Here is a 14,630-nt window from a genome sequence, read left to right on the forward strand (position 1 = left end):
CCACATACAGGGCTATGAGACCATGCAATGTGGAAACATACTGGGATTGTACTGATAGACCACATGATCTCTATTAACCACATGATCTCAACCACAAAGGAGAGATGATGAGAGACAAAGAGCTAAAAATGATTTACTGCCCTATTACAAAATCAGTTTTGATCCCAATCAAATGCTAGTAGACAACATCCCACGCTGTTTAGGAGACAGCCTTATAGAGGGGAAAAGAAACAGGGTTTCTTGTTCCACAAGCCTCCTAATTCCATCGAAAGGCCAAACAAAATCAAGGTGTCAAAGACAGATGGCTCTGTGGTCAGGGACAAGTTACTATATGTATATGTCCCTTCAAACTTGTGTGGTGGTGTGAAAAAAAAACATCTAAAAAATAAATGTGTCTTGAAAGGAGTAATTTCCTAAACCCCACCCCCCCCAAATGTCCAGTAATCCAAGATAAGACTGTTTCTTCAATTCAACTGCAGAGTGTTTAAACCAATTCTGATATTTCTGAGCAATTACAAGATTTAAAATATAACTATTGTGATGGATGTAAGATTGGCACCATTTTCATTTAGGACACAACACGATACCATGATAATAACTCTTTTTGGTAAAATTTCCATGTCAGTATAACTATCCTACCATTTGGTAGAGATAATAAGGTTTCAGGCGAATATCTCATGTCAATACAGCTTTCCATGTGGGAGTAGGAATAACAAGATTTTCAAGATAGCTGGCAAGGTGGTCATACTGGCTACCAGGTCAGTACCATTTTAATTTAGGACCAATCTGACATCATGAGAAGTCTCTTAACGAAAATCCAATGTTGATAAGACCACCCATTCTAAAGGAGTAGTGACAACATGATTTTCAAACTGGCCATTGAGGTGGCTATTCGATTCGGTGATATCTGTGCAGCACCACTGTCATTCTGAACCAACTGTTCCTTGGGATGAATGTATTGCACATTTTCACCATAATCATCCAAGTAGTTTAGGAGTAGTAAAGCTAACAAACTTGTGCTAATGGATGGACAGACAAAAGACTTCAGATGGCAGACAGCAGGCCATCTGAGATATGTTGTTGTTGTTGTAGGGTTTAATGCCATTTTTCAGCACAAGATAGGCTATACATGGCAGACTGTATTAATGATGGAAGAAGAACCCGGAAACCCTGAGAAAGAACCACCGACCCACAAGAAGCTACTGGCAAGCTTTCTCATGTACCCACAATGGCTGAGCACAAGACTCAAACCCACGCAGACAGAGCTAAAATGGCAGTGATCCGTAACAGTGAGAGCTTTAGACCACTCTGCCACTCGGGGACCCATCTCAGATATGCTTTTGTCTATGACCAGTAGAACAAAATACAAACTTTAAGAGGAAATTTTATGACAAAATCTCAAAATTGATGATGTTTCAGCCAAATGATGTTGCTATTATAAAAGTGATACTGAAGCCCTGCTATGTGCTGGGTAGGGTGAGATAACAAGCAGGATGTTTTATTATAAGCACAAAGTTGTCAAAGGGATTGCTTTATTAATGGACTTTAGCATAAGTAAATATTCATGCTCAACAACCTATTACTTTTATTCAGCATTATCAAAAATTTAATTCAGCATTATCAGAAAAATGGAGCTAAATGCTAAACTGAATGTTGAAGCCTGAGAAAACATTCTAACATTGCTATCAGACAAGTGACACCCTATGAAATCTACTCTGAAGCAGCAAGACAAAATTTCTACAGGGAATATGTAGCAATATAACAGGACTTAAGCTCCTTTTTATACAGAAATTGTTCAAATCTTACCTCTTAAATAATGTGCCTTCAGAAATTCTGGACTAGCTGTCATTATGGCTGAGCTTCTAACTTGAACCATAATCTGAAATAATGAAATCATAAGTTAACAATGACATGAATTCAAACCTTGGTACCCAAGGTTCACTTCTGTTACAAAGCCTTGGTTGCCTAAAAAAAAACATTTTCTGTGACTGGGACCTTGACTCCAAGGTAAAATGGGTAAGCAAAAATATATGTCAAAGAATAACTAGTCTGGGCTTCAAAACGATTCTTGCAAAGTATGATGAGAATCTAACAAAGGGTTTATAATTTTAATCAAAGCATAAGATACATGCATGCTAATATTGCCAGAAAAGTAACTTATGTCTTGCTTTGCATAACTATTGACTTGATAACAAATCCTAACATAATTATACAACATATTAAATCTATTAAGTAACTTTTATCACAATAAATGGAACCTTAAATCTGTGTCCATTTCATGTAAAATATTTCAAACTTGTATCATTTGGAATTGTTCAATTTTTTTTAATGAATTTCATATACTGTAAATGAATGCTCACGAAATATCCACTTAAAAGTTTCTGTAACTAATTCATATTATTGGCACTGTTACAAAAGTAAATTTAGTAGGAAAGAATGTTTGTCCAAAATATTCGTCTAATCACATTAACATAAGAATTACTTTCTGCTAACTCCAAATCCAGCAATCCCTGAAAGAGGACAAAATGCCTTTCCATCTATATATGATGTAGACAAAGAAAAGTAACTCTTACAGGTTGATTCTTCTGGTTTCCACATGGCTACTGGTATCCCTGATGTAACTAGTTTAAGCCCAAGTGAAACCTTTAACAGGACACTCACACTCTGGGGAAAGGTGTCACGGATTTTCAGTAATGTCATAAGGTAAGTACTTTCTGAGACACATAATTTACTAAAAACTTACTTTCTGTATCAAATACAGTTCACTCACCCTACATGCTGAAGCTAGTGCTATCATGAAGCAAGTCTACATCCTTCTGCCAGGTGGAAGACAGGCAATCGAACTTGGATGAGCTGTCAGAACCATATCAAGACCTGGGAAAGGTTCCATTTTAGTAATAAGGTGAGTGAGCATGATCTGGATGTGTCAAAATTGCATAGCATGTTGGAAATATCCTTGTTATGGCCAATATCATGTCTTCCATGATGTCTGAACATATCTAAGATCATGGAACTGATTCCTTTGATTGTGAGAAAGGCTAGCTTCTTGTCTTCAAAGAGAAACAGAATGATGTTAGCCGGTTGGGGAAAAGAAGTTGAGAGTTAAGAGTAATCATTAATGTGACTCTATTAATTGAAAACCCACTACTTCCCCTCAAATACCTTCAACATGGACGATTGTCTAGCTGTTGCAATTCTTTGCTGGACTTAATCTCTGAATTCTTTTCCATGCAGGGCATCCCTGACAAGTCGGGTGTGAAGGAGTTTCATCCCACATGCATGGAATAATGGCAACCTCAGTCGCTGGAGCAGCATGGAGGTCACTATGATTTTCCAGGTTACATCTGTTGCCAAATCAAGTTGATCGTTGATCCATGAATTGTCCCATTGAAGCGGGTCAATAAATTAATTTTGGACTCAATGCGACTCATTTTCTGTATTAGTTTCAGTATTAGAATCAATGGAAGGGGAAGCACAGATCTATATTCAAACCAAGCCCCATATGAAGCAGCTGGCCTATCCTTGATAATAAATCAGTTTGGACACAGAGCCTGTAAGATACTCCCATACCATTACACAAATGTCTGGTGACTTTGTTCCCCTTGTTGGAAGATGTTGGTCACTACAATTGAACTGTGTGACATTTTAAGAACCATCTTTTTCTGATGCATTATACCTCAGCATGGGAAGTACTGAGAAAGGTCTTCATGTCTAGGAAACACTTGCTACTGACCATCACAAATTCTGGTAAAATATGTGCTCCCCAGCCTGACAGACAGATTTCTGGTTGTGGGGCTCTTACAGACATTTCCACTGCAAGCCACTCTGAATTGATACTGGAAAGTATCTGATGCTCGTAGAGATTGTAATATGGTAACCTATCCATACTGAGATCAGGTGCCACTACGCCGTAAGAGACACCTGCAGAGAGCACACATAAAGGTGTCAGAGATATAACAGGTGTGCTGCTGCATTTAACAGACCAAGTAGATTAAGGAATTCCCTCAATGAAATAAATATTTTGGTGGATGCCTTTTCTGATGCACAATTAATTTTGTCAATTCACTGAGGAAGATGAATCAGGTGGATATGAGGTAGAAACTCCACACCTAGAAGAAGGAAATGTTAAGGGACAACATCTGACTTTTCTTCATTAACTATACAGTAGTCCCCCTCTTGAACGGCCCCCCTGACCAGTGGCCACCCGCTCCTTACAGCCAGAATCCGTTGGCACCGACGAGTTTGTGTTCAAAAGTACCCCTCGCGAAAGGCCACCCGGCTAACGTGACCATACAAAAGGGTACGTACATGTAATCCAATTAGCGTTACTGCTGTGTTATCATAAGATGTCCGGTTTAGTCACTCTGATAATTGTTAAGATTACAATTATCGAACAGTAGTAACAGCTGAGAAGTGGCAGTATCGATGTACAATACCCAAGTCAGCAGAAAAATGGTTTGGTAGCCTATATGGCTTCCCTTAGTAAGATGTCGAGCTTGTTCACTTTGGTAATCAGTGGCTATTACTACTGACAATAATTGTCAAAATTACGAATCCTAGCGGCCGCGAGGTCAAATCTGTGTGATGTTAATGTACATATCGAAGCCGTTTTGGCTTCTCTCACTTAGTTTCAAGAAATGTATAAAAACAATAGGGTACCAGACTGCAACTAACAAATCACGTGACAAGATCACTTCCCTTAAAAACACACGGCAATTTGTTTAGATGCATACAAAATTGTTTTATCAGTATTGTAGTTGGCAACATGAATAACTTACTGCAAAAAGATCAACATGTCATCGAGGAAAATAAAAATTCACCGTTTAGAGAAGAACATGAAAGTAATTCAACTTACAGGGCTGGGGGTCGTCAAGGATCCTTGCAGAAAACTAATGTCGGGAAGACTAAGATAAACAATATCGTCAAAGATAATGAAACAATTCTGCAGAAGTGGGAAGGTGAAATGGACGGAGAAAGGAAGATTGTTTGAGCCAGGAGACGTTTGTATCCTGATTTGAATGACAAGAAAAAGCAAAAATTTTGTCAGCTGAATTGGGATATGACGACTTTACCAAAAGTAACGAATGGTTGCACAGATTTCAAGTGCGACACAATATCAAGTGTTCTGTCCTTAGCGGTGAATCAGCTGATGTTAATAATGAAGTTGTCGAAGATTGGAACAAAAGACTAAACTATACATTCAGGGGATATGACAGCAAGGATATTTTAATGCGATGAGACTGGTTTGTTTTTTAGACTGTTACCAACAAAGTGACAGATGATGTGAACTGTAACATAATTATAAAGACAGTTTTAAAACTATATCAATGATTATTCATAGCATTCTTCTGAAAATGATGACAAAGTTTGTTTTACATTTATTTCACATCATGCATGTGATTTTTTAAGTAAAATATTAAATATTTAAAATTAAATGTACTTGTGACTTTTTTCGTATGTATTTACTATTCGCATTTGTCATCCCCCTCTAGAAAGGCCACCCGCATTATAAGGCCACTTCCCTGCTGCATTAGGGGTGGCCTTATAAGAGGGGGACTACTGTACACCCTAAACTGCAAATGAGGTAGAGAAAGCTGTTAATGTCATGAACCAAGACCAAAGTGATTTGTGATTTAATATATCTGCAGTATATTGTTCAGTATGTTGCCACTATTGTGGAAGAGGACATCCTTAAGAGGGATATGATAGTCCAATGTCTTGGTGAAAAAAAGCTGAGACTGAGGTCATTGGAAGGGTACAGAACTGGTAAACTACCCTATGGTAGGCCAAGTGAAGGTATTTGCATGATACTTTGTCATTATGTACAAGGTAAAATGTACTGGACAGGTTCCAATTGATTGAAAATTCATCATGTTGCACAGTTAGATGCATGGACCTTGCCATCTCCAGTTTGAATTAAGGGCAATAATGAATTGATTTAGCCTTCTGAAGTCTACAAGTGTCAACTTCCCATTGATTTTCATAACCAGAAAGAGTCTGGTATAAAACCCCAGGGAGTCCAGTTTTCAGACTACATCAACTGTCCAGTTTACAAGCAAAAGTTCAATCTCCTTTAAAGCATCTACCTTCATGGGATAGTTCTGGGCTGGATGAATGAGATCTGAAGCCCCTCAGAAACAACTTGGATAACAAAATTGTTTTGCAGAAATAAAATAGGCTGTTTCAAGTCTGGCAAAACATTAGATGTATGGTATCCACAGGAGGGTTGCCAGCAGATAAGAGGTAGAGTATGTCACTGGCATTTGACAGGAGGCTTGGAGTAGGAGAAACACTGTTTTCTCCCACACACCCTGTAACCATTCAACAGAAGTTAGGGGCACATGGCCACCTATAACGCACTTGGCCCTAAAAAGACTGTACCCGTTTTGCTGAATTAACTCGGTGATCTTTCAAATATCAATTGTTCCTTCAACGTTTTGCTCCTTAATGGAGTCATACAGAGACACAGGTTGATACAGAGAGCTGAAGAAAGAATTCTTGCACTGCCTACTTTTTCACCAAACTAAATTTATACCCCAAACAGAAGGGGAGAACTGAAATGGAGGGAGTGCCAGGTTGCCATATGCAGTTAGAGGGTCTCTTTTAACCAAACAAATTTACATGAGGTCCTTATGGCATTCACCATCAAGTGGTGAACAGCCCCATTACTACTTTGGCAATAGCAGCTTATTCAATCTCAGGCATGATACACCTTTGATCTTCCTAGGCATAAGACTGCTAGGGATGTGAGGTCTAGTTAGAAGTCATCACAATGTTGCTGATCACCTTAGATGAGGCATTAAACACTTGTCTGCCCACTCTCTAAAGGAGTGGAGTAGATATGGTGAAGGCAGAACTATCCTTGTCTAGACAAGGTATGTCCAATTAATAAACATTGGAATGTGTTTTGTACCAATTAGATGAGAAAGTTGCAAGCAACAAATTCACAGAAGCAAAAGACTCCTAAGTCAATGGGGTCACCAATTTTATCAGAGAGATGCCTTATAATTTCTAAAATCTTGTCAACTGTGGCAAAATTCTTAAGTATAGATGTTCATCATCATTAGCTCTGTCCACCGAGGACAAAAACAAAACTGCCATTAGTGGATGGCATTCCAATAAAGGCAAAATTCTGTATATTTCTTTGATTGCCACTTTAAAATGAATTCCATCCTTTCCTTTCCATGGTTGGTTAAGCATGTCTGGGCATGTTTGTACTGCTGCCTTCATTGATTAATGGATAGGCCTCCTCCTGTCCAGGGGTACAGCATTTTATTTGACAGTGATGATGCCAGATGCTAATCATGTGTAAACAGGTTTCTACTTGTTGTCTACTAGTGCAATCCAGATCAAGTCCAGCACAAAACATAGTCCAGCTGGTGAGTGTCAGTCAGTTGTGGTCAATTAAATTGGGCCAGATGGCTCCAAATGTGATGATGGCTTGCCACATACTGGTGTCATGGATATGGCTGATCTGCTAGGCATATGATGCTCTTGCTGTAGAAACTGTTGAAATACATGGTCGGCCTGCCAGATCATTATTCTACGATGACGGATTCATAACCCTCAAAACCACACAATGATTGTCCATATGGCTAGACCAGCTGGTCAGTAGCTGAGATGGCACAGCAGAGATGAAATAAGACTGGTGGCAAAGTGAAAAGATATCTAAAATGCCATGGCTTCAATCTTTCCAATCCCATGCACAGGCAGGAAGAGGGACTGATACCGAGTTGGAAACCAATTTTTGATTTTTGATCAACTTGCTAGCCAACATTCTTGACAACAGAGCTTGCTGTAGTATGTGTGATCATTACCACTGGTGCATTTTCTTTATCTTCATGGAGGTGGGAGTAGCATCTTGACATCCCCCATTAAGCTGATTTTTATTCTCCAAAACCATATGAATACTTAGGATTTCATGCTAATATGATTTCAGCATGCTCTCTTTTCATGGCCTTTCAATTGCCTTTTCAACATGATTGTCAAGATGTCTTCTGCTTATAATTTACACATGCTACATGTGTGTGATGATGAGCTCTTTGTGCAGGCCAGATATGTCTCATATTTATTCTTCACAACTTTCAAGTGTCTACACTTCTTGCACTTGATTGACATCTCTGTAATGCAACAAAATAAACTGTTGAAATAGGCGAACTTGCATTATCAAAACAACCCAAGAAGTGCATAACAACTTAAATTTAAAAGTGCAATACAATTACTAAAATGAAAATTGATTTTTACCAATCAATATCACATGGGCAATAAAACTGAAAAATATCAAACAAAATTCCCTGGAAATAATGCAATGTTGTACACACAATGCATAACATTTTAACTTACTATACCACAAAAAAATGATGGTTGGTCACAATTAAATCTAAGAGTCAATGGATTCAAGGAAGCACTGTTTATAGTTGCAAGCAGAAGCTTAAACTAGCTATAAGCCAGGATACTGGAGGCCATCTAGCTGGAACAGGGCAGTTAATCTGCAAGAGTTCTTTCCTGTCATCTATATCATATAGATGCAATCTTTCAGCTAGGGCTGGATTTGGATGATGCTGAGAGTAATCTTAATTTTAATGTGAGCACATTCATACATTTGTAAAGTACAACAAAATTGTCCATTCACTTCAGCACAGTGGAAAGCTATTTATACACTGCATTTTGTGCAGAACATTTACCTTTTTGTATTTAAGAAGCAAAAGTTTAATAAAGCTTTTACAGTTTATTCAAAAAGGGTTCTACAGAACATGTTCCACTCGAAAACTGTGTCCTATGTGTTATGTATATCTATATTATGTATAATATTTTCATAATAATGATTTTAGAAAGGGTAATGTAGCTAATTACATTGTTTTGTTTGTTAATATCCTATGAATGGGTTGTACTCTCAAGATGAGTTATGTACAGTGCATAGTACAATATCATTCATAAACTTCCAAGGTCGATCCACTGTAATAGTTCAAGTAAACATCATGTGATCTGACAAGACGTGTTCTTGAGAATGGAGGGCAGGAGTTTTTCTAAGAAGGCAAAGCTGACCAAGTTTCTCATCAGTTAGAATAAACCAATATAACCATTGTTTACTGCAGTTTAATATTTTGAAATACTAGATGATTCATGCAATGTATAAAAAGCATTCCATTCTCGCAAATACATGTTATATTGAGGAACTTTAAATATTTTTGATAGTATCACTAGTCTTGGAAGAGACACAGGGACTGATTCATTTATTTAATATAATCATTCATGGGAATGCAGTGCTGTAACATTTATTCAAAGACATTTGGATATATTAATAACTGTACAGAATTACTGTAACATTCATTTCAAGACAATAACTATGGATTTACTGTGAAACATTCATTGATATTTGAATTTAAACTGCAGTGGTTCTGATGTAGTGTTGCTACATTAGGACAAATACAGTTATCACTCAGAATACCTCTGAAATGTATTTGGATTACTTGGTACTACTGAAACATATAGAACTTTTAGGATTTTTAGGAATTTATTAACCACTGTAAGTTGTTTTTAATTCTTTCATGTTGTATTTTTGGGAAATAAATTAATATTTCAAATCTGACAAATCTTTTTGGGTTTTGCTCTTTCTTTGTTACGTAGTTTAAGAACCCATGATCTTATCATATGACATACTTTACCGATTTATGACTTTCAAAACCTTAACAAAAAATATTTATAAATATTTCAATATTGCTGACTCTGACATCATTATTAAAAGTGACAGATGTGACACGCAACACTAACTGCTGATATACGACAAAAACTGCTATAAGTTACCACAGCATGTAGATGCACAATACAAGACTGTTGACCTAGATAGTTCTAAAGGGGTATTGCCATCTTTCTGCCCTAAAACATGTCGAACAGCTCTGTTAAGAATGTCACAAGGGAAATTTGAGACCAATTTTCAAAAATTTCTCATGCAACTAGCATCCCTTACTGGTACTGTTGCAAAGCTTAGAGTCCCATTGCTACATTTATACTATACTTAATGCTTTTTTCCTTACCAAAATAAATGAAAGGACAATCAAGCAATTGCTTTTTAAAAATGCACTGGCCTCCATTTAATGCTTGGCGGCAGCTAACATGCAGCTAACAAAACAGCTAACATGCAGCAAACAAAACAGGCTATATGAACAAGCAACCTCATATCAAAGGTTGTTTATCTCCCAATGTATGACCTAAATCAATGGCATTAAAAATCAAACACAAAAATAATATTTATCTTGCTAAAGAAAATTATCCACTAGTCCTACAGACTTCAGCATTCCTCCACTACCACTGCTCTTCAACCTTCTGAAATGGAAGCCACCATATTGTGAAAATATTGACAACTTGATTTACACCACAATTTACTCTGATCTGGAAAAAGGCATCAATATAAGTATATTATGATAAAGCAGTGAGCCTAAACTATAAAACAGTGTCAGTAATGGGCAGTCATCTATGCAAAATATTCTTGACAATTGGCAAAGCAGTCACAACAGATCTATGGGGCACTATGTATTAGGTCAGTAGACCCCTCACCATCAGAACTATTAGGGTTTTGACAACTTACATTGTACGACTATCAAAGAATGCTGGAAGTAACTGAAGAAACAATGTAATTGTAATTTGCATGCAATCAATGAATTTTAGAAGATGAATTAATTACCTTTGTTGCTGTTTTTACTCCTTCATAAAAATTACCCATGGAAACTGAGGATAAAGCCTTCATATATTCACATTCAACATTGCCTTCATTTTCATCTATGCAAGTCTGTACAAAAGAAAATTAAGTTCCAATATTAAACAATGAAGTATACAAGATTAAATGAAAACCATATATGAAAAATAAATATGTACTTTAATAATTACAAATTAAAAAAGAAGTAACATAACTCATGGTGCATACCAGTAACATAAACCTAATTTTGTGTAAGCATTTCATTTACTGATTTAAAAAAGCACTTTTAGTAAATTATGCTTCTCCATGAATACTTACCCAATCACATAAACATTTTGAAAATAAACTATGTCACCTGCCAAAGGATGAAAAATGTCTTTTCTGTACAGTACACCATATAGACAGAAGGAAGAAACTTGTACCCATTGCATCATCTTAACACTGCCAAGTGGCACCTGTAGTAAACAAATATAAGCTGTGAAATGTGTCAACAAGGTTGCTTGCATTTGGAGGATTTAATAGTAATGTGATCAGTAAATATTCTCATAGATACATACTGTATTACAAAATATGATATCTCCTTTGAATACATTACTTGATCATATTAACATTAGGAGAATATATAATAGGAGTGTCTTCCTTTGATGGAAAAATGGCTAGATTCATTATACAAAGGACAACCACTCTCATAATCCCAGGATGGCACAACTTACCATCACATAAACCATGATGATTATAAACAGACATGAAAATACAGTTTATATTAGGTCTCAGATCAAAATATTACATTCAAATGCATAACTTGCAGAGATAGCTCAAATCTCATGAGATGAAATCTTCACAAGGCATATAAGATCTTTTGAGACTTCTGAGTGTGATGAGAATACTGCACACAATAACCATAATGTTAGGGTTATATCCTCTTTTCCAGCTTTTACCAAAAGAAAGAGATGGTTGTGCCCCATGTAATGCTTGAGAGTATGGTCAGGATCTTGTATCACAGCCTCTCTGGACATGTGTACTGAAAAAAGAGAGACAGACAGACAGACAGAGAGACAGAATTACAACTCTTTGATTTCCCAGCAGAATACATCTGCACTGAACTGGAGATATTTTGGGTCCATTGAAAGGATACTCAAGTCACTTACTGTGCATGCCAAAGCTAAAGCTATCAGAAAGTGTCTTGTATGACATCTGCTTCTGTGATCTGAGAAGAGCCACATAAAAAACCCTGAAAAGATTCCATTTAGGAAAAAGGGGGAAGAGAGTCAGATCTATTAAAATCCAAAATTGGCTAGCAGGTCTCAATGGATCATTAACACAACTAATATCTCTTTTGAAATGATGCCAGAGAGTATTGGATATCATGGAACAGTAACCTTTACCAGTAATCAAAGCTAACTATGTTTTCTCAAAAAGCCAAATAAAAAAGCCAGCCAACTGTGGGATGTAGGCACTCAAAGTGACGTTGTTAATCTTGAATCAGTTCCTGAAAAAGCCCAAATTTCTCTTGTAAGCCTTTAAAGTTAAGGACCTTATAGCTTATCTCCACAAACTAATGGTTGCAATTCCTACTTTGCAAGACTCTCCTGAGAAAAGCAGGGACAAAACACATGTGACAATAACTTTGTAAGTAGCCTTGGCTTCACAGAGATTTTCCTGAGAATGACTACTGCTAGGATGAGTGGATTATTTAGACCTGTCCCACCTAAGAGGGGCTATTAGAATCACTAAGCAGTTCTGATCCCTCTGATTCCTGAATCATTTTTGGTACCAAAACCATGAGAGTGTAATAGGTATACTTCCCAAACCCCGCTGCATTCACTGACAGTGCATCTAAAAGCTTCTGAGACAAAGGTGGGTAGTTTGTGATTCTACCTTGTAACAAAAGGTCTATCATTGGATACTCTAAAAATGCATAAACCCAATGAAAGACTGATTAATGAATGGATTAAACAGTGTTAGGGATCTTTCCCCATCTTGACTGCAAGTTGGTCATGACAATGAGTCTGCCAGGAACCTATCTGATCTGGAGAGTTATCTTCAGCTCAGAACATCAATGCAGAAACTTATAAACTACAATACATAGGTCACATAAATTTCCACTCCCGAGTTTGAGGAGGGAGATCACCACCAGTGAGTTGTCTCTCAAGATAAAGACTACTTTCCCACCTAGTTGATCCTTCTAGAAATGGAAAGTGCTGCCTATAGCTACCTTCATTTCCTCGAGGTTGATGTGAAGAGGTAATTCTGGACTCCTCTTGCCATGTACCATCATGATGCCATCCCCATCCAAACTTGAGTCCTTACATAATTTAAAGTTCAGGCTTTTCTCAGAGAGATTCCTGTCTTGAGCAAATGTTTGCTGTGCCAGGTGTGATTTTAACCTGCTAATCAGGTCAATCTGAAAAGTGGTGCCAATGGCCAGAAGGGCCTTCTGCAAAGGGTACATGATAAGTCATCCAAGAATCAAATCTACTGCTGCAGTGAGTAAAAGAAGAGTTGCAGAAATTCTCAATGAAATCCAATCTCTGTTGGAATATGAATCCATAATCCATGCCACACATACATAAGGGAGATGGATGAAGCACTCCATGCCAAGGAAGAAATAATCCTGGGATGGGTCGAGGTCCAACTTTTCCCAGTCCAAACTAAAATCCTTGATGACCTAAATGGGACAGACCATCATCAAAATTCGAATTCCCGTGTTTTTAGGATGTCATCCGTTAAGGACTGCAGTCACTGTTGACAGGGTTCACACACTTTTTGAAACATGCATAATGGGGTCTATTCCAGGTTTTTCTTTCATGAAATTTTTGTTTTCAAGATTCGCTTATGAGCCATTAAGGTTACCCTTGCTCTCACTGTGGGACTTGTGCTCAATGGAGACTGCTGGATGACCAGCTGGATGGTCAGCTTTGTAACTACCCATACAGAGTATGCAGTGAAACAGATATTGTTAAAAATTATCCCTGTATGGTGCTACATAATAAGGAACTGTTGACTGGTATGCAGCATGGCACAATGAAGTTATGGAACTCTGGTCACTAGACAAAAGGTATAGCTGGCCACCTGGATGACAGCTAGAGTGGCTGTGTAGAGCACAAAAAGGATGGCAATATGAATCAAATACCTTAAGCATCCAGACTTCCAAGCCCAAAGGCCATACTGGGACATAATGAGGACTCGTCTCCAATGAACTGCCTAGATAAGAGAGTGTGTGTTTGGATTTTTTAACATAGCTTTAACAATTATTCAGTCATACTGCTACAATGTCTGCAGTGTGACAGTTAATAGTGATGTCTAGCACTGAGGCATCATGCCACAGACATGCAGAAATCATGTCTCACCCAGTCACATTATCCTGACACCAGACCGACCAGTCCTAAAACTAACCTCTTAAAGCTGATCGCCAAGCTTTGAACCATCTTTGAAGGTTTGCGATGGACATGTGGACAAAACTTAATCCATGGCCAGACTCTGCATCATAGCTTACTGTAGCAGTGAATGCAAAATATGGCTCTATCAGAATATGGAAAAAATGCAGTGATGGCAGTTCTGTAACCCTCCAATTTGCCAGTCATATTTTAAGGCTTTTACACGTTATAACATTGATTTGTTATTGTATGTATGTGTGTGTGTGTGTGTGTGTGTGTATATATATATATATATATATATATATATATATATATATATATATATAAATATAATAGAAATTTAGCGTTTTATATTTTATATTTTGTCGCACTTACATTTACATTTTTTGGATGGCAAATTAGCAACTTAGTGACTAACTAGCTAATAGTATAAATCATCTCAATCTGCAGCCCATACTACATATTATATATATTGTATATCAGAAACAATGTTTAAAATATTTGTGCAATTCATTTTTACATTTCTGGAACTTAACCTATTCTTTGCACTACATAGCCAC

The 14,630-nt window shown here is 37.3% G+C and overlaps 1 protein-coding gene across 1 annotated transcript in view; it reads right to left on the reverse strand.

Annotated features, from left to right (window-relative positions):
• Positions 1 to 14,630, reverse strand: part of LOC149804947 (tetratricopeptide repeat protein 13-like) — a 120,036-nt gene that overhangs the window by 57,814 nt on the left and 47,592 nt on the right. The window contains exons 11-12 of the mRNA XM_089946126.1: positions 10,682 to 10,786; positions 1,807 to 1,879 (exon numbers count right to left, since the gene is read on the reverse strand). Of these exons, the coding sequence (XP_089802252.1) occupies positions 1,807 to 1,879; positions 10,682 to 10,786 (178 nt within the window). The remainder of the gene's footprint in view (positions 1 to 1,806; positions 1,880 to 10,681; positions 10,787 to 14,630) is intronic.

Source organism: Sinohyriopsis cumingii, chromosome 2 (assembly GCF_028554795.1).
Source record: "Sinohyriopsis cumingii isolate HCF-2022 chromosome 2, ASM2855479v2, whole genome shotgun sequence".
NCBI lineage: Eukaryota > Metazoa > Mollusca > Bivalvia > Unionida > Unionidae > Sinohyriopsis > Sinohyriopsis cumingii.